This window comes from Anser cygnoides, chromosome 13 (assembly GCF_040182565.1).
Source record: "Anser cygnoides isolate HZ-2024a breed goose chromosome 13, Taihu_goose_T2T_genome, whole genome shotgun sequence".
NCBI lineage: Eukaryota > Metazoa > Chordata > Aves > Anseriformes > Anatidae > Anser > Anser cygnoides.
The window spans coordinates 5922675-5945373 of record NC_089885.1 but is presented as its reverse complement, the minus strand read 5'-3'; the positions used below and the strand labels follow the sequence as shown (position 1 = coordinate 5945373).

General features: G+C 55.9%; 1 protein-coding gene across 4 annotated transcripts; it reads right to left on the bottom strand.

Annotated features, from left to right (window-relative positions):
• Nucleotides 1-395: 395 nt before the first annotated feature.
• Nucleotides 396-21788, bottom strand: LOC106047520 (Krueppel-like factor 5). 4 transcript variants are annotated; one of them, XM_048070710.2, is made up of 5 exons: nucleotides 21374-21788; nucleotides 12516-12560; nucleotides 8862-9765; nucleotides 6309-6368; nucleotides 396-3555 (listed from the first exon to the last, which is right to left on the bottom strand). In XM_048070710.2, the coding sequence occupies exons 1-5, from the start codon at nucleotides 21536-21538 to the stop codon at nucleotides 3377-3379; spliced, it is 1353 nt and encodes a 450-aa protein (XP_047926667.1). In that variant the 5' UTR covers nucleotides 21539-21788; the 3' UTR covers nucleotides 396-3376. The 4 variants fall into 4 exon arrangements, with proteins under 4 accessions (XP_047926667.1, XP_047926669.1, XP_047926668.1 ...); XM_048070712.2 differs by lacking the exon at nucleotides 21374-21788 and adding an exon at nucleotides 19161-19238; XM_048070711.2 differs by lacking the exon at nucleotides 12516-12560 and having other exon boundaries at nucleotides 21374-21569.
• Nucleotides 21789-22699: the final 911 nt, after the last annotated feature.

The following is a 22699-nucleotide window of genomic DNA, read 5'->3' as shown; positions in this document are numbered from 1 at the left end:
ATGCTTCTTCTCCCCTTCCAGGACAAAGAGTGGGAGCGTGCGGTCAGGCTGGGGTGCCCTCCACGAGCCAAGCATTCAGAGAGAAAAAAAAGTGCCCCCTGCCCTCCTCCTTCTCTGCACGGCACTGCAATGTCGGCTGGAGGAAGCGCTCAGCATTCCTCCAAATTGTCAGCCTCAGCCACGTAATGGCACTCACTGCGTTGCCTGGTGCTGTGGGTTAATGCCACGCACTGATCCTGCCCCGCTCGGTTACCTTCTTGCTTAACCCAGCCTAACAAAAAGCTTTTCTCCTTTTATTAAGCCCATAAAATCAACACATGCATGCACGGGCAGCAGCAGGCAAAGGTAACAAGAGCATTTGCAACGGGAGGGAAGAGAGAAGAGAGACAACGTCGCCATGTGATAAAATTTTATTACAAAATATTAGATAGATTAAAAGTTGTAGGGGAGTTTCGGAGTTGGGGGGCTGTGTAACAAACAAAAAACATCACCGGAAAAATAAACCTTCTACCCAAGTTTTCCAGGTCCCAAACATTTTTTCTCGCTGTGCTCATCTCGGGCAGTGAACGATCAAGTCCAGCCCGCACAGCCCCGCCAAGCGATGCAGTGCTTTCCTATTTACAGCCTTTTTCTGCTATGATACAAGCGCCTCCCGGCTGCCAAAAGCCAGGTTTGTTCTGCACAAAGCATGGAAACGTCACAGGAGAAGACCCCCGGGGTCACAAACCTTCCCCAGTGCCACCTGCGTGCCCTCCCTCCATACCCCTCCCACCTGCCCCAGCTTCTGGGGCTCACGGGCAGCACCAAATGCATGGTTGGAGGCAGAAATAGGGGAATAGAAGCCGAGGCATTGCTGTGGAGTCTTTTTTTGTTGTTAAGTGTTGTCTTTGCGCTAGTAAAACATTTGCATGGAAGCATTTTGCATGCGGACCAGAGGTGCAGAGCTGCGCAGGGGTGGGGTTTTAGTTAAGACACTTCTTCCCCTGCCATCCCCCCATCAAAATAATCTCAAATACAACAAATATATATATATGTATATCTATGTGAGGATGAGCAGGTGCATTTTTTTCTGTAGTTAAAAAATAAAAAATAAAAGGACAGGATCATCAGGAAAATTATTCCAAATTCCCCTAAGACTTAAAGCTGCCTGTTGCTTGGTTTGGCTTTTGCTCTTTGCCAGCAAATGGGTTTTGTGCCCCAAGAACTGGAAGTGGCGGTGGCTGCAGGTTTCTCTCCCCAAAATAAAAGGGGAGGCAATGAAACCCCTCTGGGAGGGCACATGAGGTGACTGGGTCGACCCCATGCCCTGCCGTTGGGATCATCCTGCTGGGAGGTTCAGCCTCGCCTGGAGGCTGGCGGTCACAGCGCGCAGCAGGGGGATGAGGACAGGACTGGACGGGTGCCGGCAGCGGGGTGGGTGCTGGCAGGTCCCAGCACAGCGGTGTTGGGTTCCCACCAGCCCCACCGAGCCTGCAGACACCGGCAGCGGCTGGCTGGGGCATCTCCTGCACTACCCTGGATTCCTTTGTGGTGAGCTCAACCCACCTGAGAAAGGAGAAACACGGCCGTGTTTGCGCCGGAGGGGGGTTTCCATAGGCAAGGACTTCCCCCTCCACCCTGACCCTGCTCTGTGGGTCTCCAAATAGAAGCTAGAGGGGAAAACAGTGCTCCTCCCAGACCCCAGTGCAGGCAGAGACCCCACAGCCTACAAGGTGGAGAGGGGACGAGCCCGTTCCCAGCCTCAGCACCGAGGTCTGGGAAGCCTTCTCCACTCACTGACATGGCAAGTCACCCGCCAATTCAGTGCGTCGGGGTGCGCTTCACCCCTCCATCCCTACCTGCTGGGTACCACGGGACGGGAGGAGGATGAAGCTGTGTTCACACAAAGACCTCACCACTGCCAGTCCTGGCCACATCATCCCAAAAGCTGCAACCTCTTCCTCCTGGCACGGCAGACCAGCTGCGTGCGCCGCAGGTGGGACCAGCTTCATTCATCGAAAGCAAAGGGCCACCAGGAACCCGGCCGCGGATTTTGGCTAACCTGCAGCTGGGGCCCTTTCCTTCACATTTCCACTGCCTGAAGATGCTGCGGTTTGGTTCCTGGCAAGGAGGCACATCCATCCACACGTCCCTTCAATTTGTTCACGGAAGAACAAAAGACGAGCTGGGGGGGGGGGTGGAAATCAATATTCTGTTGAACACACCGGGCCCATTTATTTGTTCCTGATTTATTTATTACCTCCATGGCTGCTGGTTAAACTGGCATGGCCTGGTCCTTGTTCTGCCCATGCTTCACCCCTGGTAGGCTTTGAAGAGGAGCTGATGTGCCCCATGCATCACAGCACCCAAGGAAGAGGAGGACGGTGCCTTGCAGAGCCCGGGGCAGGGAGCCGGTGAGGTAGGTAACACGACCACAGTCTGAACAGCAGGATTTATTGGAATTTGTTTCAAAGACTCTTGGGTTTTTTTTTTTCCTCTTCCCTTTCTGTCTGAACTTGGTGAAACGGTGACAGCGCGCAATCGGCGTGATTGGCAACAACTGGGTCTTCGTGTGCGTGGTCAAGGCAGGGGCAGAACCTGCCTGCTGGAGAAAAGGCACGGCATGTTCCGGGAAGCCAGGGCTTACGGGTGGGTTTTCTGCTCCAAGACCCACCCTGGTCCTCCCAGAGTCCCCTGGAGTCACATTTCATGTTGGAAGTGGAAATGCTAAGGACACAACCAGAAAACCTGGCCGAGCAGGGCAGACACTCACAGCCCCAAGCGAGCTGGTAGCCAGCAAACCACACGTGGGTTCGAAGGGACAGAGCTTTTGTCACCCACTTCTGCGCCGTCCCTTGCTTGAAGGCACGTCAGGTCAGTACTTCATACTTTCTTCCATGCCCCCAGAGACACTGGGGTTGTCAACCCAAGCAGCCCTGGGCCACTGCACGTCACCAGTGCCATCCACAGCCATGACATGGGGCAGTCCAAGAGGGTGTCACCAATGGTGGCACCTCCCAGGCCCACCAGCCCATCCCAGCCCTCCTCGGGCTCCCCAGAGGCACTACCCAAGAGGGGTAAAATGTCCCCACGAGCTCGAGACGCGAAGGACAGCTGCTCCCAAATGACAAATAAATAGCAGGTTTGCTGGAAGAAAGCCCTTTGCCATCCAAGGCCCATCGCCCCAGTGCTGCAGGGAGCCTCATTGCAAGATCAGTCTAATTATCATTCTTTTTAATGAGATTTCTTTTAAAACCAGGAACAGCGGGGACAGGGCTTGCCCGCTGCCATGCCGGTTGATCACAGCGTGGGGTTGTTCCTATGTACAAGTGGAGGAGAGGTCCCCTCGGAGAAGAGTCCCCAGCTGCTCTCGGAGACGTGGCGATGGAGGTGGCCCCTAGTTCTGGTGCCGCTTCATGTGGAGGGCCAGGTGGTCGGAGCGGGAGAAGCACCGGCCGCAGGCCATGCACTTGAAGGGTTTGGCACCCGTGTGCTTGCGGTAGTGCCGGGTCAGCTCGTCAGAGCGGGCGAAGCGCCAGTCGCAGCCTTCCCAGGTGCACTTGTAGGGCTTCTCGCCTGCGGGGAAGAGACACAGGTCACCGGGCACCCATGGGGGACACCACAGCCACCCACCCACCCTGCGCCCATCCCCTGCCCCATGCTGGTGCTCTGCACTACCAAGGGGCACTGCCACAGGAGGCCCTCTTTGAGGGCATTTTGGCATAAAAATCTCCCAGAGCTCTTTTTTTTTTTTTTTTTTCAGCCTAAAAAGCCCCAGATGGCTCTTTTCGCCGTTGATATGGGATCAGGGTGCATCAAGAGGAAAAAGGGGCTCCCGGGAGCCTCGCATCTCCCTGCAGCCGCCTCCCTGCCCTGCGGCAGCTGGCTGCAGGCAGGACATTGTGTTTGCACGACATCACCATGATCGGGCTGATGTCATGCCTCCTCCCCGCACACCTATTCCCCAGCAGAACAAAATCAATGGAATTGTGCAACCCCTCCGCCAGCTGGGAACCGGGCTGGAGAAGCCCATGCCCGCCTGCAGCTCCCAGCCGCCGCGCTGAACCCTGGCTGCAGCCCTCTCCCTGCCTGGGTGTGGTGCTCTCAAATATTAGCCCTCGCTCTTAACAGCCTGAACAAGCAGGCAGAGTTCAGGGAATGTGCTGACTTTCCCGACCTCAAATATTTACCGTTTCATCGGCCAATTGCTGAGCGCACCATCGCGGCATGAAGGCACGTACGCACGCAGCATGCATGCACCGGCATGTGCGCGGTGCTCCGGCACGCTCACGGCTGAGCGGCCGTTCCTGCCCCCGCCCCGCCGCCAGACAGGCTGTGGATTTGGCCGGGAAACAGAAAACACACGGCCAGGGCAAGAGCAGCGGCATCCGGCACGCACCAGAGGAAACACTGCAAGGTCGGAAGTGCAGCCGCGGACCTGGAGGAGATGGGGCACCGAGACCGCATCCTGCTCCCCAAAATGCTGTGTGCCGTGGGGCAAAAAGCACTGCGGTTTTATGTCAGGGGGGTAACTGCAGTGCTTGCAGTTGTATCTAATGGCAGGCTGGGGGGCGAGGGGGCTGCCGGCAATTGTGCCGGCGTGCTAAGGCGAAGGTGGGATTTGCTCTGTGCAGCCACATTGTCCCAGCCAGGTGACCCGGCTGGGTCAGCCCCACCAAGGCCCTTTAGCTTCAAACAATAACAGGTTGAGCTCCAGGACGGAGGGAAAATGCTTTCCATTGTCCCGCGAGCTGGCTCCATCTCCCAGGACAGCACGGCAGGGCAAGCTCAAACAAAGGGCCCAGGCTGGCATTCCCAGCCCCGGGGGGCGGGGAGCCGCCGGGTTATATATTTAATCTCACAATGGCACCCAGGAAATGAATGGTGTCTCCAGGAGATGAATACAGCCCAGCCCACAGCAACGGGCAAACCACAAGCAGAGACCTGGCCGATGCCAAGCTTGGGTCCCGTGGGCGCCCTGAACCCCTCCTGGCTGGGAGCCCGGTGGGCAGCAAGAGGTGGGATGGGTGCCAGCTGTGTTTGAGGTCTCGCAGTCAAAAACAGAACAGGAGACCCCAAAAACGGAACACAGCCCCGCCGAGCTCACCGGTGCCACCCCTGGGGTTGTGCAGATGGGAACCCAAAGCTCTGGATTCCCATCTTTTGGCCCCACCAGCAGCAGCAGCAGCTGTCCTGGCTGCTCAGGTCCCCCCCCTCGTGTAGCAGGTGAGCTGCAAGAAGGCAACCACGCTCGCGTTTCCAGCCGCGTTACTGGGAAACACGGACAAACAACTGCACTTTATTGGGTTCAAAAAGCGCCCAAGTTTGCACGGATACAGCTTTACAGCATGGCTTGCAGGGACGGCATGTGTCTCCTACGGACCGTGTCCCCAAGCCATGCTCTGAGCGGAAGGGAAAAAGAGAAATTTTAGCTGCCCCGAGCGCTGATCGCCATTGTGACAAAGGCTTATCGCCACCGGCTCTCGGCGCCAGGACAATGTCCTTCCTGCGCCTTGCTGCCACCCCTTCCGTGTCGTTCCCTGCCCAGTGAAATATTGTGCCTCGTGCACAAAGCAAACCTCCTGGCTGGCTCGTTGGAAGGGCTGATAAGGGGGACACGGAATGGAGCCAAGCACGAGAGCCGATTCCCAGCCTCAGGATGGGTTTTGTTCGTTGTTCATAAAAAAGAAAAGTGAACTCTGGGCCAGCTTAATTGCTTTCAGTAAAGATCAGCCCTCCTATAAAAGAGATTTATGAGGGCACTGATGGTTCTCGGACTACCTGGGGATCTGATAAAGTTTCAGGTATAATAAATGCCTTAATGAGGAGACCTGTGCTTGAATGCACAAGTGAGCTGGGTCTACTCCGGGCCAGCTGGTTGCGGTGGGAGCGCTGGGGCAACAGCCCTCTCCTCCCCACAGCACCCTCGCCCCGCAGCCGCTCTCTGCCTGCGTTCAGCAGCTGCCCACAGGACAGATGAGCTCACCACGAGCCCAGAAAGTCCAGCCGGGGAGCCACGGGGACACTGGACACCTCCTCAGAGGCTGTAGATGTGCACCACATGACAATTTTTCTGCCAGCTAGGTGGGATTGGACCTGGGAGGATTTGGGAGACCTGGAAGGAAGATCCTTCAGACTGCAGGTGGCAGAAGCTTGGGGACACCTCCTCCTCCTGGCCCATTGGGAGAGCCCCCTGGGGATCTCCGAAATCCTAGACCACCCCTCCAGAAGGCAGGCAAACCGTGTGGAGTTGCCAGAGGCTGTGCGCCTGCCCTGAGAGCCACCCAGCGTGGGGCTGGCAGGGTTTGCTGGTGACTTGGTGCTCTTACCTGTGTGAGTCCTTTGGTGCGCCTTCAGGTGGGAGCTCTTGGTATAAACCTTTGTGCAACCTGCGAAAAGAGCAAAGACACAGCTTCTCTGTGAAAAAGGGGCCCTCGCTGCAAAAAACCTACAACTTGGGTGTTTGAGGTCAGGGACAGAGCGGGCCTGAAAAGCACACTGGGTAAATAGGATGCAAATAAGCCCGGCCACCCCTGTTCTGTTTCAGCAGTATCTAAAGAGCATTTGTTCTCCAAGACAGACAGACAGATGTTATTCTCCAAGACAGATGAGGGGAGAGATGGACCCCGGCTGGTGGGAAATGTTTCAGATCAGCAGCAACAAATTTTAATCAGGGAAAGGCTCTCAGCAGAAACACTGTGATTTTAGCAAAAGTTTCGACAACAGGCACTGCCAAATGACTGGCTGTCAGTTCAGGTCTAGAAAAACTCCTCGTGCTGCCTTTATGGCCCTGCTTCATTTGGTTTTGACATGTGTATTAAAATATGAATTTGAATTGTTATGACCTTTGTAAGCAACCCGGCCATATTTTTGTTGTTGTTGTTTCCACACTGTCTAACGAAGCCTCTTGCTACCTCCCCACCCACTTGCAAAGTACTGTTTATTTTCCCAGCGCTGGCACTGCTTACCAGCACAACCCCAAGTGTGCAGATGCTGTTTGCCATCCCGAGGAGCCCACAGGTGACAGACCAGCAGTGTCCCTCACTGCTGGACTTCGCAGACACTAAGAGCAGTCCCCTTCCCAAGGGAGATGGCCCCAGACCTGAAAATGGCTAAACTCTTAGCACAGCTGTATTCCTCAGAGGGTTTTAGTGAAGCCCCCCAGCAATGCACTGAATACCTCCTTCCACCAGCTTAATCAGCTTTGGGTCCAGCCTCCCAGATGTCAGCAGAGCTCTCGGCAGCCTACATCCCTTGCGATGGCGGCTCACTAAGACTCGGTGGCATTGCAGTGCCCATCTTTGGGCTCCTGGTGGGAGCTGAGTTATGTCCCACTGGTGGAGGTGGGCAAAAAGGAGCTGGCGCAAGCCCACGCTGCACCTGATCCTGCAGCCAGAGCCGCTCTGTCACAGCTTCCCAGCAGGACACAAGCGCAACTGCTGGCCGGGTCCCCCAGCTCCCGATCAGCGGGGATGCATGAAAGCCACCACCTCCTCCCAGTGGCCGTGCTCCCAACCATGAAAACCAACACGACTGATCAATGCTCCCAGTTCTGGCAGTCCCCTTTCCTGGGATGGGCTGTCCCAGGTTCCTCACGGCCCGCAGCCCCACTGGCCAAGCAGGAGGGCAAACAGCCAGCCTGTGCAGAGGAAACCCCACCTGGACGTGACTCTCCTTCCTCTGTCCCTTCTCAGCTCACAGCCTCTAAGAAAAGCTAAGGCCAACTGGCAACATGCTAAACACTCACGGGAGGGAATATCTTTTTCTTTCCTTTTTGTTGTTTTCTTTTGCCATGGCGCAGTCCGTGGACGTCCCTGACACAGGACTTGCTGACAACAGGGGCTTCAGAAGGTTAAAGCCAACTTCTGCCTTTCCAATCCTCCCTGCTTGCACCTTTGGCTGGATGGAAACAGGGCTAAAACACGCCCAGCTCTACACAGGAGTAAAGCAGGCTAGTGCCTTGAGCTGAGCATGCAAAAGACCAAGGCCTCCTGAGCATGGCGAAGAAGTCAGAAGAGCTCCTAGAGCCACGGAGAAGGCAGAGCAGGGCATGGCTGAGTTTCATTTCCCTGTGAGCATGCAGAGAAGTGCCGGGGCCACTGCTTGGAGGCCCGGAGCAAGGCTCTGCAGACAGGTCTCCCCGCTCAGCCTGCTGCCAGTGAGAACTCAGCTTCCTCCTGCCGCTTCCTCGCTCAGAGCACACCGGTACGAGCTGCTTTCCCTGCCACCAGCCCTGCCTGCCTTCACCTCCAGCTGGACCTCTGTGGGAAGGCTTAGGATCAGCCCTCTACAACAGCCACCCGCAGAAGGTAGAAAATTCAGCACAAGCTGTTAACCACAAAAACGTGGGTGCAGCTTCCTGCTCAAAGCCCCTAACCCGCAGGTCTCCACGCCATCTGGATGTGGTCCCTGAAGGCACTGAAGGGCATGACCCTCTTCTCTTTGGCAAAAAAAAAAAAAAAAAAAAAAAGAGAACTGGGGCTCCATGGAGAGACCAAGAAGGCTGCTTGTGGAAATCAGTAGATGGTTTGCCAACCCTCATGGGAAAGAATAGACTGACTTGCAGTATGGTTTCACCCATGGAGAGCACGTGGCTGAGCACACCAGCCCACTGAGGCAGCAGGTTTTTGGGAGCAGCATCCCCATGTTTTGCTGGCACTCCCTGCCTCTCAGAGCCACTGCCAGAGCGGGAAGAGAAAAAGGAAGGGTAGAAAAAAGGCAGGGCCAGCCCCTTCTATTCCCTTGGTGGGGGTGACCTTGTTTTCCCAGGGCTCTCCACCCAGTGCCATGCTGCCCTGCCTCGCAGTCAGAGGGGTGCCTGATCCGCAGCCCTCCCTGTGCCAAGGAGGGACCCCAACACCAAGCCAGCGCTGTGAGCATACCTGGGTAATCGCAGTGGTGAATCCTCCTTTTCTCCAGCTCAGGGTTGTTGCGTCTGTTGTATTTGGGGGGCTGCATGACAATGTGCCCTTGAGAGAGGGTCCCAAGGCTGTTGGGGACTGGGGGGACCTGGGATGACTGGACCAGCTTCAGTCCAAAAGTGGCTTCATAGGATGGTGGGGGAGAGATGGTGTTGATGAGCTCTGGTTGATTTTCTGGGCTGCCGGGCTGTGAGTTGGGGGGCGAAGGGGGCAGGTTCACCCCTGGCACGGGGTAGAACTGCCCTGAGATGTTGAAGTTTCCCTGTCCTTGGGAGACATGTGGGTACTGCTTAACTGGCCCTCCTGGCTGGACAGGTCTGTGGAGCACACTGGACATGGCGTTACCTGTGGACATGGTGACACCGCTGAGACTGTTGATGGCTGTGGTGCTGTTGGAGGAGGGTGTCAGCGGGGTAAGGTCAGCGGTGCCACTGCCAAGAGGCATCTGGTAAAGCTGGGCTTGCTGCGGGCTGCTGGACAGCGGCATCTCAGAGGGCATCTCCTGCTTGATGAAGATGTTGTTGACTGCCACGGACTGGGGCATGCTGAAGACGCTGGTGAAGTCAGGCAGGGTCTGCGTGGAGCCCGCAGTGGAGGAGCAGGGCTGGGCGAAGCTGGTGCCGGGCTCCGTCTTGATCTGCGGGAACGGGGTCATGGGCTTGGGGGGCCGGTAAAGTCCAGTGCGCAAGTGCGTGGTGTCGGGCAGGATCACGTTGATGTTCACACTGTACGGCGTGGAACTGGGCTTCTCGGCTGAGAAGAACTCATCCACCACTGAGGCGCTCTCCCGGCGGTATTTCTTGTCTGGCATCATGGGGATGGGAGGCACCTGGCTGGAGAGGTACTTATCCATTTCGGATCGTCCCTGCGGAGGGAAATACAGAGAAGAGAAGTTGTGAAGGGCAGTTTGACATGGTGGTGATAGGAGCTGAACATTCAACAAGAGCTTTAGCTAGAGAGGAACCAGGAGAGAAGCAAGAACAGCCCATGAGTCAGGCACTTGCGATCGGGCTTGAGTGCCTGACTCAGTCGCAGGCTCCCCGGGGTGAGTCACCCTGTCCTCTGTCCCACCGCCCTCCGACCTACCTGCAGTGCTACCAAAGGCCGAGCCAGGATGCAGTTAAGGGAGAAGTTCAGCCTGATAACGAAAACCCAGGCTTTCGCACAGTGCTTCGGCCACACTAACAAGGGCATCTAGCACTGGACAGGGGATGAAATCACGAGCTCTGCTCCCGTCAGCGTCACATTTGGACGCACTGGGAGCAGCCCACCTTAGACATGCTGGCTCTGGCCTGCTTTAAACCCAGCGCGTACTGCATTTTACTCTAGGACTAAGATGGACAATATTGAGAAAATTAATTGAGACAATTAATTGAGAGTAATTTGGGCTACAGCCCTAGAAACATAAGCGATGCTGGCACTGACTCCACGGACTGTGAGCCTAAAACTGAAACTGCCAGGCATGCCCTCGCTGCCTCGTCTTGGTAAAGTGATTCAGCCCTCACCCAACCTTTGGCTGAGCTCTGCAGGTCTGGTTCTCCAGGCTAACAGGACCTCCAGCTCAGACAGTCACCGCTTGTCAGGGTTCATGCCTGATGCGGCATCCGACTGGATCCAGGCCCGATAATTCAGCAACCTGATGGAGCAATCCGCTAGGAAACTCATCCCCTGGCATTTGATGACTCAAGTTCTGCTCTTTGTGGTTAAAGACACCAGCGCTAATGCTCCTCTATAAAGCTACAGCCTTTAATTATGTGGTTATCCCTGTGTCGAGCTCATTGCAAAGCTCTCGTAGGCTCATTCATATGTAGAGGAGCTGGCAAAACCGCCAGTCTTCCCTGGCAGAGCCTACAGCATGCTTCGGGAGCGCAGGCTGCTTCACCCCACGCCCAGCACACTTGAGCCGAGGGCTGTGCTGCTCTGAACTATGCCACCGGGCCAAAGTCATCCCTGCTGCAAGTTCATTGCTTTTATCAAAGCTGGACAGGATCCAAGTTACTTTCCTTGCCCTTTCCAGCGAAACGCATCACCTGTGCTTCCAGTGAATTCAAAGAGCCTTTGCACCTCTGCAAGCCACACTGGCACTGCATGGGTAAGCTGGCTGCCATCCAAACACGGGCACATGCCACCAGTGCTCCCTAATCCTCACAGGCGGAAAAGCAGCCCAGGTCTCCTGCAACACCCAAATCTCCTGCAACGTCCACCCCTGCTGCGGTGAGGGCACCCAGGCTCAGCAGCAGCGGGAGAGGAAAGCCAGAGACCCTGCTCATCACCAAAAAACTGGCTCCCTCTCTGCTCCCCCCTGCAGCACCCAGCTGGGAGACCCGGGCCACAGGCTGGGAGCAGGATGCCGGGTGCCGTGGCGCTGAGCCGTGCGCCCACCCTGGCACCTCACCATACCCCTGGGGTGGGACCGGAGGCTCCGGATGCCGCGCATACCTGAGCGATGAAACGGCCCCACTTGCCGGGGGAGCGGGGCAGGGGGGAAGGCGCTGGATGCCTTTTACTTCTGAGCTTCCCTTATCTCTGGCATTTGAGTTTCTCACCTTTAGTTCCCAGGAAGGTCTCCCCCCCACACTCCAGCGGGTCTTTATGCAGCGGGTGGCCAAGCAGGTTATTCAGGGGAGAAAAAGGGCTCTAAGTTTAGATCCCAACCTGCACCCAGAGCCCCAGAGCCCATCCATCTGTCCACCTCCTGCACTGCTTGCCCCTGCCCGCTGTCTCCCAGCCCTCTCTCCTCGCCCCTACCTGCAGATCAAAGTCTCCTTCCTGCCACTCCATGGAGCCTGAGAAATCCACTTCTGATCCTGAGCAGCCCCAGGGTCCTGGGGAAAGGGGGGTGCTAAGGGGCAGCTGGCCAGGAAAGCAAAGTGAAGGGCTTTGATGGGACAGAGCAGGGTGCCAGGACCGTCCTCGGCTGCAGAACCACTGTGGGGACCCTGCAGGCGAAGGCCCCACCCTGCTGGAATCCAGACAGTCACTATGGTGCTGGTGATGCTCCAGCTCCCACACCGCCCCAGGGATGTCCTCAGAAGAGCCGCTCGGTTTGTTTGTGGCCCAGAAACACCCAGCAACCCTAGGCAGTTCTTTGCTTGCTGGGCGCTGAGCAAATACCCAACACCAAGTCGTTCGCCCAAGCACCTCCCACCCAACGCTTCACCCAAAAACAACCCTTCAGTGCGCAGCTGGCACAATAGCTGGGCTGACTACGTGCTGGGCTGCCTTCCTGACGTGCCTGGGTGGGATCCAACTCACGCGTCCCAAACACAGGTGTCTCTATCTGGCTGTCGCTTACGGCTCCTTTCACAGCGGGTGGCGATACAGTTCACACGGGCATGCAAGCCGTGGAGGAGATACCTTCACGTGGAGGAGATATCCACACGTGGAGGAGATACCCACATAGGTGCCCAGGTGGCTAGCACAGATAGAGACACCATGAGCATGAGGAACGCACCCCTGCCAGTGGGAGCGCGTCCACACCACCACGTCCTCACCACCACGTCCTGGGGGGGGCTGCTGGATGAGATGGGATGGGGGGGGGGGGCGTCTCTTACAGGTACCTCTCATGAACAGGGGCAGAAACAAGTGGAGGGAGGAAGGAGAAAAGTTCTTCACCTCGAGAATGAGCGGCATCCGCTGTTCCATCCTCATGGGGTGCAGCTGTGGAACAGACAGTGCTGGGTTAGTGGGAAGGTCCCCCTGAAGCCAGGCCACCTCCCGCAACCCACAAGTATCTTCTACCCCCACCGGCCCCTCCTGGTACCCCCAGGACATGGGTTTTAGGGGCTGCTGGAGGAACAGCCAGGTGTGCAGGGACACTGAGTAGAAACCCACGCCCCAAGCTGTCCTCTCCAGCACCCCATTCCCATTGGGGTTTCATCAGCGATTCTCCTTGGAGGTTAGCCAGGGCTGGGGAGCCATCCGGAGCAGCCAGCGCTGGGAGAACCTCCATTTTGAGGTGGGAACGCAGCCATGACATCACCCTCCCTCTGTTCACCAACAGGGACGTTTTTTTGGCTTTCCTTCCTGCTCAACACCACGGGCAGGGGGAGGAGGGGCAGAGCAGCAAAGATGAGCAGGCCGGGGGCCCAGCTCACACAGCCAGCCTCTGTTTTCACCTCTTAATCCCTGCCGAGGGGCGGAGAGGGCCATGCTGCCACCACTCGGAGAGGACGGCCCTGAGGACTGCGGGCAGCAGCTCGGCCTGGCTGCAAGGGGGGCGAACACGGGGCTTCAGGACAGGATGATCTGAGGGACACGGAGCCTTCCAGGGGAGGCTCTGGGGCATGGCACAAGCCAGGTGAAGCTCTCAGCCTGGCACCACTGCCACGATCCTACAGACTGATCTTCTAAAGCTTCATTGCACCCCAGGATCATTCTCACACTGGTCGGTCAGAGCAGCAAGGGGTGGAAACCAGCCCAGGCTTCCCTCGTTCCCACAGCATACCAGCAAAACCAACCCAATAGACTTAGCTTTCCCATTTCTGGGGTGTATGTATTCTTGGATTTGCATCTAAATGGAGGATGTTCCTTGAAGGGAGATGATAAACGTGGCCTTGAGAAGACAGGTGTTGAAAGGGCTAAGGGCACGGGAGCTGCTGGCCCCATGTGCTGAGGGGAACCACGAGATGGTTCAGTCTGAAGCCCGGGTCGGAGCTGTAAGGGCTGCAGGTATTTGTGTCCCGTCACCCCCATCATCTGCAAGGAACAGCTTCAGAAACACCTGCGTGGTTCAGCCACATTCCCTCACAGGTAATGCTTGAGCCTGCAGGTGGTGGCCCAGCTGCTGCAGCCACCCCATCTTGGGGTCAGCCGAGCCAGGAAACCACCACACACACCCTGCAGAAACACAGCAGCAGAAGCACAAAGGAAGCATCCGAGGGCAAAGCAGGCCAAGCCGGGAGGAAATCCTGCAGACGCCGAGCTTCTGCGCTCCTCGGCCAGCCTGGAGCAGGTCCTGGTGGCAAGCTGCGGCCCTGCCCAGGGCGGCCCTTGAGAGGGCAGCTGAGGACACTAGGGTGGCTCACATGAGGCAGGAGTGACCAGGAATGCTCAGCCTGTCCCTGCCTCCCCATCTGCCAGGCACAGGCAGGGAATTAACCATTTTCTTGCCTTTTTGAGGAGGACTGAACCAATCACATAGCCTCAGCGCCCAGGTCTTCTCATTACTGCCAGAGCCCCCCCGCTGCAGCTCCACAGAGGAAGACTCCGAGGCCTTGCAGCTGACGGACCAGCAGCTCTTTGGCGGGTTCAGTGGCCCAGTTTCCCCTATAGGCATTAATTAGCAGTGCCATCACCGCAATCCCTGCAGACGAGGATGAGACGGGCATGCCCCAGGCTCCACCAACTGCATTGACAGCGGTGCCAGGAACCGTAAAGGAGTCGTGGGTCACTGGCTGGGGCAAAAAGTGAGCCAAGGGGAAACACAGCCAAAGCAGACATCAACAAAACCTCCATGCTTTAGAGGCATCTCCTCCAAACTGGGATTTTTGTTTTGACCAGCAAGGGAAAGCCAGTAAGAATACCTTACAGTGCAATAAAAGACTTGAATTCCTGTATTTTCCCCTCAAGGTCACAGTATCTATTTCTGCCTGCATAGCAGGGTCTTCTCAACCTGTCAGAGGGAAAAGGGAAAGAAAAATTCCCAAGCTGGCAAAGGAAAGGATTCTCCACTGTTTTTCTCTCCCCCGAGTAGATGCTCCCGTGGCCAGCAGGCTCTGACACGAGTCCTGCTCTGCCAGCCTCCAGCTTCCAAACACCCCGCAGGAGCCTCCTGCCTTGGAGGCCTTCATCACCCCTCATCCAGATCTCACAAAGGCTGAGGAGCTATCGGGGCATCGATCAACACACACGGAGTCCCAGACAAACATCTTTCTGCAGGACACACAAAAACGGGTGCTTGAGCCAACCGGGCCATTTCAGCAGCGACTGACCACGAGCATCGCTAGAGGAGCGCGAGGCACAGCCGGCTGCCAAGGCAGGAGGCGGGCCGTGTCATTCCCATGATTAAACGCTTTCTAATCTGAAGTTGATAAATAACAAACCGCCATAGAAACATCAAATGTTGTCACCACGGGGGAACAGGGAGAGAAATCAATGTTTGCTAAACAGGCGACGAGCTCGTGAAGTTGGCAGAGGGAGCAGTGGGGGGGGGGGGGGGGGGGGGGGGGGGGGAGAAGGAGTTTCTTCATTTCTTGGCAGCCTCCAGCCCTCCTGGCCCCAGACCCCTGCTGCTCTGCCAAGTGGGGGCACTGAGCCCCAAGCCCCCTCCCCAGTGCGGGGGGGACCTCCCGGAGCACAGGCACGCGTGGGACAAGGGCTGTGGTGTCCGGGCCGTGGGATTACGCAGCACAGGCTCTTTCTCCTGCCTGCACCTGCATGAAACTCCAGCCTCCAAGGGAATCAGCAAACAATGGGGAGGATAATCATCAATCAAAAGCCAGGCAAGTACCTGGCAGTACCCCTTTAAAGGGACACGTTATAAATAGACTGTATTTATATACAGATTTGGTTCAATATCAGCATTTATTGTCTCCCTAGTTAAATATTGACCTGAGTAAATATTTGTTTCTCTGATCATTTGGTTTTGATATTGACCTCGATCGACGTTATTTTCTGTTTGTTCCTCATGTCTTCTGGAACTCTCTGCAAAACGGGATTAGGAAAGAAAGCCCCGGGACTCTTCCTTTCAAGCACACAGGGCCAAATGTCTGGCTGCTGTGAACAGCCGAGCACAACTGCAGGCAGCACGGTGAGCCCTGGGCTTAGGTAGGTGGGTGCCACAGGTGGGCTCCTCTGCTTGCTCCATCTCCAAGAGGTGAGGAGTGACTCCGACAAGCTAGTGCTGCTCCTGATGCATTAGGTGCAACGGGGCAAGAGTCATCTTCACTAGCTTGGGCCACCTGGAAAGCAAACATCTAAGCTGAAGTCTCTGTGCAAGCTCTCTCTGGAGCCCATGGAGAAGGCTGCCAGAGGTGCCCTACCCCACCAGCTTCCCATCTCGAGGTTTTCATGTCTTCCCACTTGCAGGAGCACCCCCTAGAGCAGGACGAGTCACAGAGATACACCCTTTCTCCAGGTTCCCTCCAGGAGCTCATGGATGGTGCAGGAGCTGAACCACACTGCTCTAGAGGGTTATTCCCGAGCTCTTTTCCGCTGCTGTGGTTGAACTACCCGAGTTAATTATCACTTCTTCTAATCAAGGGATTTCCTTGAGCCCAAGAGTCACCACTGAGGCAGATTTGGGCAGCTGGCCTCTGGCTGAGCCAGTGCTTCCAGCAGGTTTCCCGACTGTTTACTATTCCTTTCCTCCGACAGCTGATAACAACCCACTGAAAGGCCATCTACCTCGGGTGTTTGTCACAGAAACCATGCCACTACAGCCAGCAATCCCAAAGGCCAGAGAAAGCAGGACAAGCACCCCATCCATCTTCAAGGTCAAGTGCCCAGAAGAGGAGCAACCAGGTTCCAGTGGGGCTTTAAGAGAGCTAGCAGAAATAATGGACTGAAAAATAACCAGGACAGACCTTGAAGGCACGGAGCTTGGAGGAAGCTCTGGCCCAGCTGCATCATCTCCAGGCCCTGCTGAACACCACGACCATCGGGCCCACCTGCCCTGGGCTGGGCTGGGCGGTCCCATGTCAGTATTAGAGTATCTCCACGCTGGTTTCTCCTTTCCCGGACCTACCAAGCACAACCTCAGGACAGAATGAATGCCTGGACAGAGCCCAAAGGCCACGAGAGGGAAACGGGGACAGCCCTCTCCTCGTCCCTGTTCTGCCCTGGCAGGAGGACAGCTCTCTGGAAGTGTGCCTGCATGGGAGGGGAGGACACCCCCATAAGGCAGTCATGTCTTTGTACACAGCTTTCTATTTCCAAAATGCTGTTGCTCAGTAGAGGCTGGGGCCAAGCCCGTCAAAGCCAAGTGGAGGTTCTCCATCAACTGAGGTGGGCACCCACAGCTGGAGGCAGGAGGCTGCGCTGGGTGGCCTGTGGTATGGATGCATTTTCTGGAAAGACTAAATGATCCAGTGCTACTTCAACGCCTGGGAGATCAGAAGGCTTGGAGCTATTTCAGTCTCAGCTAAAATGTGCAGGAGCTCAGATGCTCCCCAGGTTTACGTATGCACATAAGCAAAAATTGAATTTGGATAGGCGTGCTTTCCAGTGGCCATCCCCTGTTGCAGCCTCCACACCAGCACTCCCTCCCCTCTGAATCTGACAAGATGGAGGATTTCAAATGTCACTGCTCCCCAGGATGACCCAGACAAATTTATCCACTGATTTCTAGCAATTGCATGGCCACAGGGCACTGGGCTTTTCCTTGAGCTCTCCCATGGTTCCCGAACCAAGTGTAACATGGAAGAGGCTGTTAGAGCTCGCAGGGAGCTTCCCCCAGCTGGACTATGGGTGGGATTCATTCCACCTCACTCAAACCATCCGAAAGCTCACACTCATCACCCAGCCTCTTCCAATCAGAAGGAAAGGTGCACATTCCCAGGCAGGGTCTGACAAAGGCAGAGTGAGTCATCTGCTGCTTGCTGGGACTTGTGAAGTCCTCCTGGCAGTCAGTACACGATAAGACGGGCCAAAAAGCCTGTTTTTCCCAGTACAATGAGCAAGGCAGACCCAATACCCCATGCACGTCTGGGAGAAGCAAGGTCAGGTTTCATGCACGGACAAAAATCCCACCGTCCCGGCAGCCCTCAACTTCCTCGCCAAACCAGTTAGTGAAACAAAACAAAACAAACCCTAAGGCGTGTGAAAACATTGCGTTCGAGTGAGTAGGTCTTTGGGCCAACTTCTTTCTTCTGGGCCCGCACGGCACCCGGCATGGTACAGGGCCAAGTAAATACTGCCAGACTCACTCCATGGACTGAGAGGACACGTACTGCTGCCCCTTCCAGCGAGTACCCTGCCCTATAGATTTCCTAGCATCTGTGCTTCCGGAAGGGTCCTTCCTCTACTCCACAAGAAGCAAGCCTCAAAGATTGTCCTCCAGACCCATTCCCTTGGACAAAACCTCTCCTTCCACATCTTCTCTGTAGAGGAACGAAGAGCCAGTTGCCCTAATTAAGGGACACTGATTAGGGAGAGTCCCAAAAGAACCTCCAAAACACCAAACACTGGAAGCTGCTCCCAACAGAGTTCTGTTCTACAGTGCCAACTGTTTCAACACTTGGAAAGGAGCAATGCCCAAAGTTTTCCTTTTAGTTTAACAAACTTGGGTCATTCCCACCTGTCAGAGAACACCACCAAACCTCGCATCCCTTGCGAGGGTCTCCAGCAGAAAACATTCAGCCACTGCTGGCTGCTGCTCCCTATGCTAGCAAAGTGGAAGAGGATGATGTTGTACGGGTAAGGTTGATGCGATGGGCTGGGCTGGCAGGTGAGCAGGTATCCACATCTCCCTGCCCGCTCCGGGATGGTTCACACGTGTGGAACAGTTGCTTTGGATGTGGCAGAGGTGATAACGGATGGATAACACTCTTCCTTCCTGCACGGGATAAGTACCTGCACTTCTGGAAGCTGAAGGACCTGACCTGACTTTACTGGGACTGATTTCTCGCCGTTTTTTTCTTCTCCTTGTATTGGAAATGCCACAAGGAGCAAGGTCATTAAATACGCTTTCACACTGGCAAATCCTGTCCTTGGTGGACACTTGAAGGTCCCCCATCACATTAAAAAAAAAATAAAAATAATTTTCAAAGAATTCTCCAAGCATTTCTGAGCATAATGAAAGATTCTTTGTTTGAGTTTCAATCTGAGCCTGGAAGGGGCTGAACCTCTTTGATGTGGGAAACAGCCCATGGGTTTTTTTTTTTGAGAGAGTTTTCATGCTAGCTCAAGTTCTGAGAACATCTGAATTGTAAACAGCGGTTATCCAATCCCCAAACACCAGCGGTACCCTGTGACTCATGTAATTCACCAATGGAGCCCAAGAAAAGCAAATATTCTAATCAAGGGGCTCAGCTAACAAGACGGTGGTAAGTGCGATTATTTGCAGTGGATGGGTTAGATAAAGGAGCTCACTGGACCAGGGAATGGGAACAAAGTAGCGTAGGTAGCTGACCAAACAGGTTCGAGAAGGAAAACTTCACGGTGGATGATGCACCGGCCAAAAATGAACTGCCCTAGACCTTCGTGAGTAATTCCAGCCGACGTGTGCTTCCCACAGCCCATTCAGGAAGAGCGATAAAGGGAAATCCGTTGCGTTTATTACAGAGCCGGAGTCCCCCGCTCGCTTCCTCCCTCGCATACCTGCCCTTCCAGCGGCCAGAGACGAGCAAACACGCTCCCCTCGCTGGCCCACAACCTCTCCATGTGGGGCAACCGGGAACGAACAGGAAAGGGGGCAGCACACCTGCGGCCCCCCACTCACCGCGTCCCCTCCTGCGGCCATCCTGCAGAACAATCGCCCTTTGTACCACGTGGACAAAGCCATTGTGCTCCTGCGGGCTCAAAGTTCGGCCCAGACGCCCCGTCCCGCGCCTCACCTGCCCGCCCGCTCAGCCGCGGGACGTCTGTGGGGTTGGGGGATTATGCAAAACTAAAAACCGCTGCCGCCGGCTCAGACCCCACACAAATTTCCCTATCTTTGGCTCCCTGGTTTTGTCCGAAGTGCCCCGCTTTGGGCCTGCTCCCTCAGTGGGGTCTGGCCTGGTCCGAGCCCACCGCGCCGACAGGTCCAAGCAGGGGCACAGGGACAGGCCCTACTCCAGCTGCAGTCCCCTGCGGCCCCACAGACACCTGCCCGGCTGAGACCCAATCGGACTTGCAAATCTGCAGGCTGGTCCTGGCAGCACCAGGCTCCAGCTGATCCCAGAGCAAGGGACCCAGCCCCGGTGGGATCCAGCCCCCAGCCAGAGACCGGGCCTCAGCTCCCACTCTCCGCTCGTGCTGGGAGGGATCAAGCGATCCCACTCCTCCTTGCCCAGCCTGTAACTCAACATCCCCCTACTGCCGATTCTTTTTCTGCCAGCACCCTTGGAAAGGGGATTTTACACCCCGCGACCTCACGCTGCCCAAAGGCACGCGTTACTGTCCCCACTGGGACCCACCTGGGCCCACAGCCCACCCCAGATCCGCCGAGCACGGGTGACAACGGGGTGGCCCTGGGGTCGCGGCAGCAGGACACCTCACCCGCCCGGAGGTCGAGGCCAGCCCGGAGGGACACCGTCACCCCCCTGACAGCAACCGGCCCCCCGGGGGTGCTGCAGGGGGAACATCTCTTTCTCCCCTGCAGTGCCTCCCTGGACGCGCCTTGGGTTCGGTTTCGTTTAATTTTCTTCTCCGTCTTCCTTCTGGCATCGGCCTCTCGGGATTTAAAGGGGAAAATGCTATTTTTGGTCAATCTGGCTCAAATCGGAAAGGAAAAAAACTCTTTTCTCTACCAAACTCTTTCTTCTCCTTGTTTCTTTTTTTTTTTTTTTTTTTTGTAAATTTGGGGCAGAGCCACTGGAAAGGCAGAGAAAAGGAAAAAAAAAAAACAGGCACAAACCCCACAAAGGCCCTACATCCACCCAAATTAATAAAATTTTCAACAGCACATAGCCATCAAACCCTCACAGCCTCGATCGAGCAGCGATTTGTGCAGCTCCGAGGAGCGAGATAAGGAGGTGAGCCTGCACCGGAGACCAGGGGGACCACAGCCGGGTGGGCTCGAGGGGGCACTGGGCACCTCCACCCCACCTCGGGGGTCTCCCCTCCCCGGGACACAGCGATCCCCCCAGCCCGGCCAGACACAGGTGGAGGGCGGGGGGGGACAGGAGGTGTCCCCATGGGGTGGCCACGGGGCCAGGAGCCGCCCTCCTGCCACCTCGCGGGGCCCCGGTCACAGCGGTGCAGGGGAAGTGGGGCTGAGCACCAGCCACAGCCCCGCTCGCCCCGTTTCTCCTGGGGGGAGAAAGCGGCTGAGGCAGCAATGTCCCGGCTGACAGCCACCAAGAAGAGCGGCCTCGTGGTGGGCACCCAAAATCTGGGGTTTTATCCCCAGCCGGTGCAGGGGGAGGCCACGGGCCGAGGAATCTCAAAGCTGAAGTCTCGTGCGGTGGAAATATAAATAATAATCAGAAAAAAAAGGAAACGTTCCCCCTTTTCTGCCATGCGTGGGAGCAATCCCGGTGCCCGTGGGGTCCCCAGCGAGTGGCATGGGGACCCTGGTGCCCCCTCCCCGGCTGCCTCCCCTGCTCCGAAGCTCCGAAACGGCGGCGCCGGGAAGGGAAGGAGAAAAATATGAAACCAAGCGCGCCCTGGAGCAAGAGCTGCGGAGGGGAAAGGACGAGCAGACAAAAAGTGCCAAAAAGTGGGTGAAAAAGCAGAATTCAACCAAAGGCAGGCAACTATCATCGTGAAAAAATAAGAATAATAATAAATAGTGAAGGAGAATTCAACCCAAAGGCACGCAGTGATCGGCCTTGAGCTGGAGGCTCCAGCACCTGAGGGGGCGAAAGCTCCGCCGGCCTCCGCCTTACCTGCGCCAGGTCGGGCGGGTTGTCCAGGGCCCGGGCGGGCGGCTTGATGTCCTCGAAGACGGAGGCGTCCTCGCCGGGCTCCCCCGACATGGTGACGGGCTTGAGCGGGGTGAACGCCGAGGCGTCCTCGGGGAGCGGGGCGCGCAGCACCAGCCCGCTGCTCATCCCTCCGCGCACCCGCTGCGGGGGGACGGAGCTGGGGGGGGAGAGGAGGGGAAAGGTAGGAAGGGGGGGCGGGGGGGAATATATAAAAGGGGGAAAAAATGAAGGGGAAATTTATATAAGGGGGAAATATGAAGGGGAAATATATATAAGGGGGGAAAATTTAAGGGGAATCTATACAAGGGGGGACAATTTGAAGGGGAAATGTATAAAAGGGGGAAATATGAAGGGAAAATATATGAAAGAGGGAAAAATCGAAAGGAAAATATATAAAAGAGGAAAATTTTAAAGGGAAAATCTATTAAATGGGGGAAAAACCGAAGGGAAAAATCTATAAAAGGGGAAAGAATTGAAGGGAAAATCTATAAAAGGGGGAAAAATTGAAGGGGAAATCTATAAAAGGCGGAACATTTGAAAGTAAAATCTATAAAAGGGGAAAATTTGAAGGTAAAGCTATAAAATGTGGGGAAAATCGAAGGGGAAATATGTAAAAGGGGATAAAATTTGAAGGGAAAATCTATAAAAGGGGGGAAATCAAAGGAAAAACATATAAAGGGGGGAAAAAGGAAGGAAAAATAGTATAAAAGGGAAAACAATAAAAATAAAAGGGAAAACAATAAAAAATATAAAAGGGAAAAAAACATAAAAGGGAAAAAATATAAAAGGGAAAAAAATGTAAAAGTTTTTGTGAAAGGGGGAAATAATGCCAAAGCAAAAAAAAAACGAGGGGGGGGTAAAAGTTGAGAAAAGGAAGGGGAGGGGAAGGAGGAGGAGGACGCGGCGCGGCCCCGGGGCGGCTGCGGAGCCAGGTGCCGGCAGGGGACGGCTTTACCTGGGCGGCGGACGAGGAGGAGGAGGAGAAGAAGGAGGAGGAGGAGGAAGAGGAGGAGGACCAGGACCGCCGGCCCCGCCGGGACACGGGCGGATAAAAGCGGCCCCGGGGCCCGGCCCGGCCCGGCCCGGAGCGGGGAGCCCCGGGGATGGGGGCAGCGAGGGGACGGGGCCGCCACGCCGGGGGGGGAGCCTGGGGTTTGGGGGAAACTGGGGGAAAATTAGGGGAAAAAGTTTGGAAGGGCAGGTGTGAGGGCGCCGGGCTTTCCTGCTCGGCTCTGATGGACACGCGAGGCAATTATGGCCGGGGTTTTGTGCAATTAGGCTCTTTCT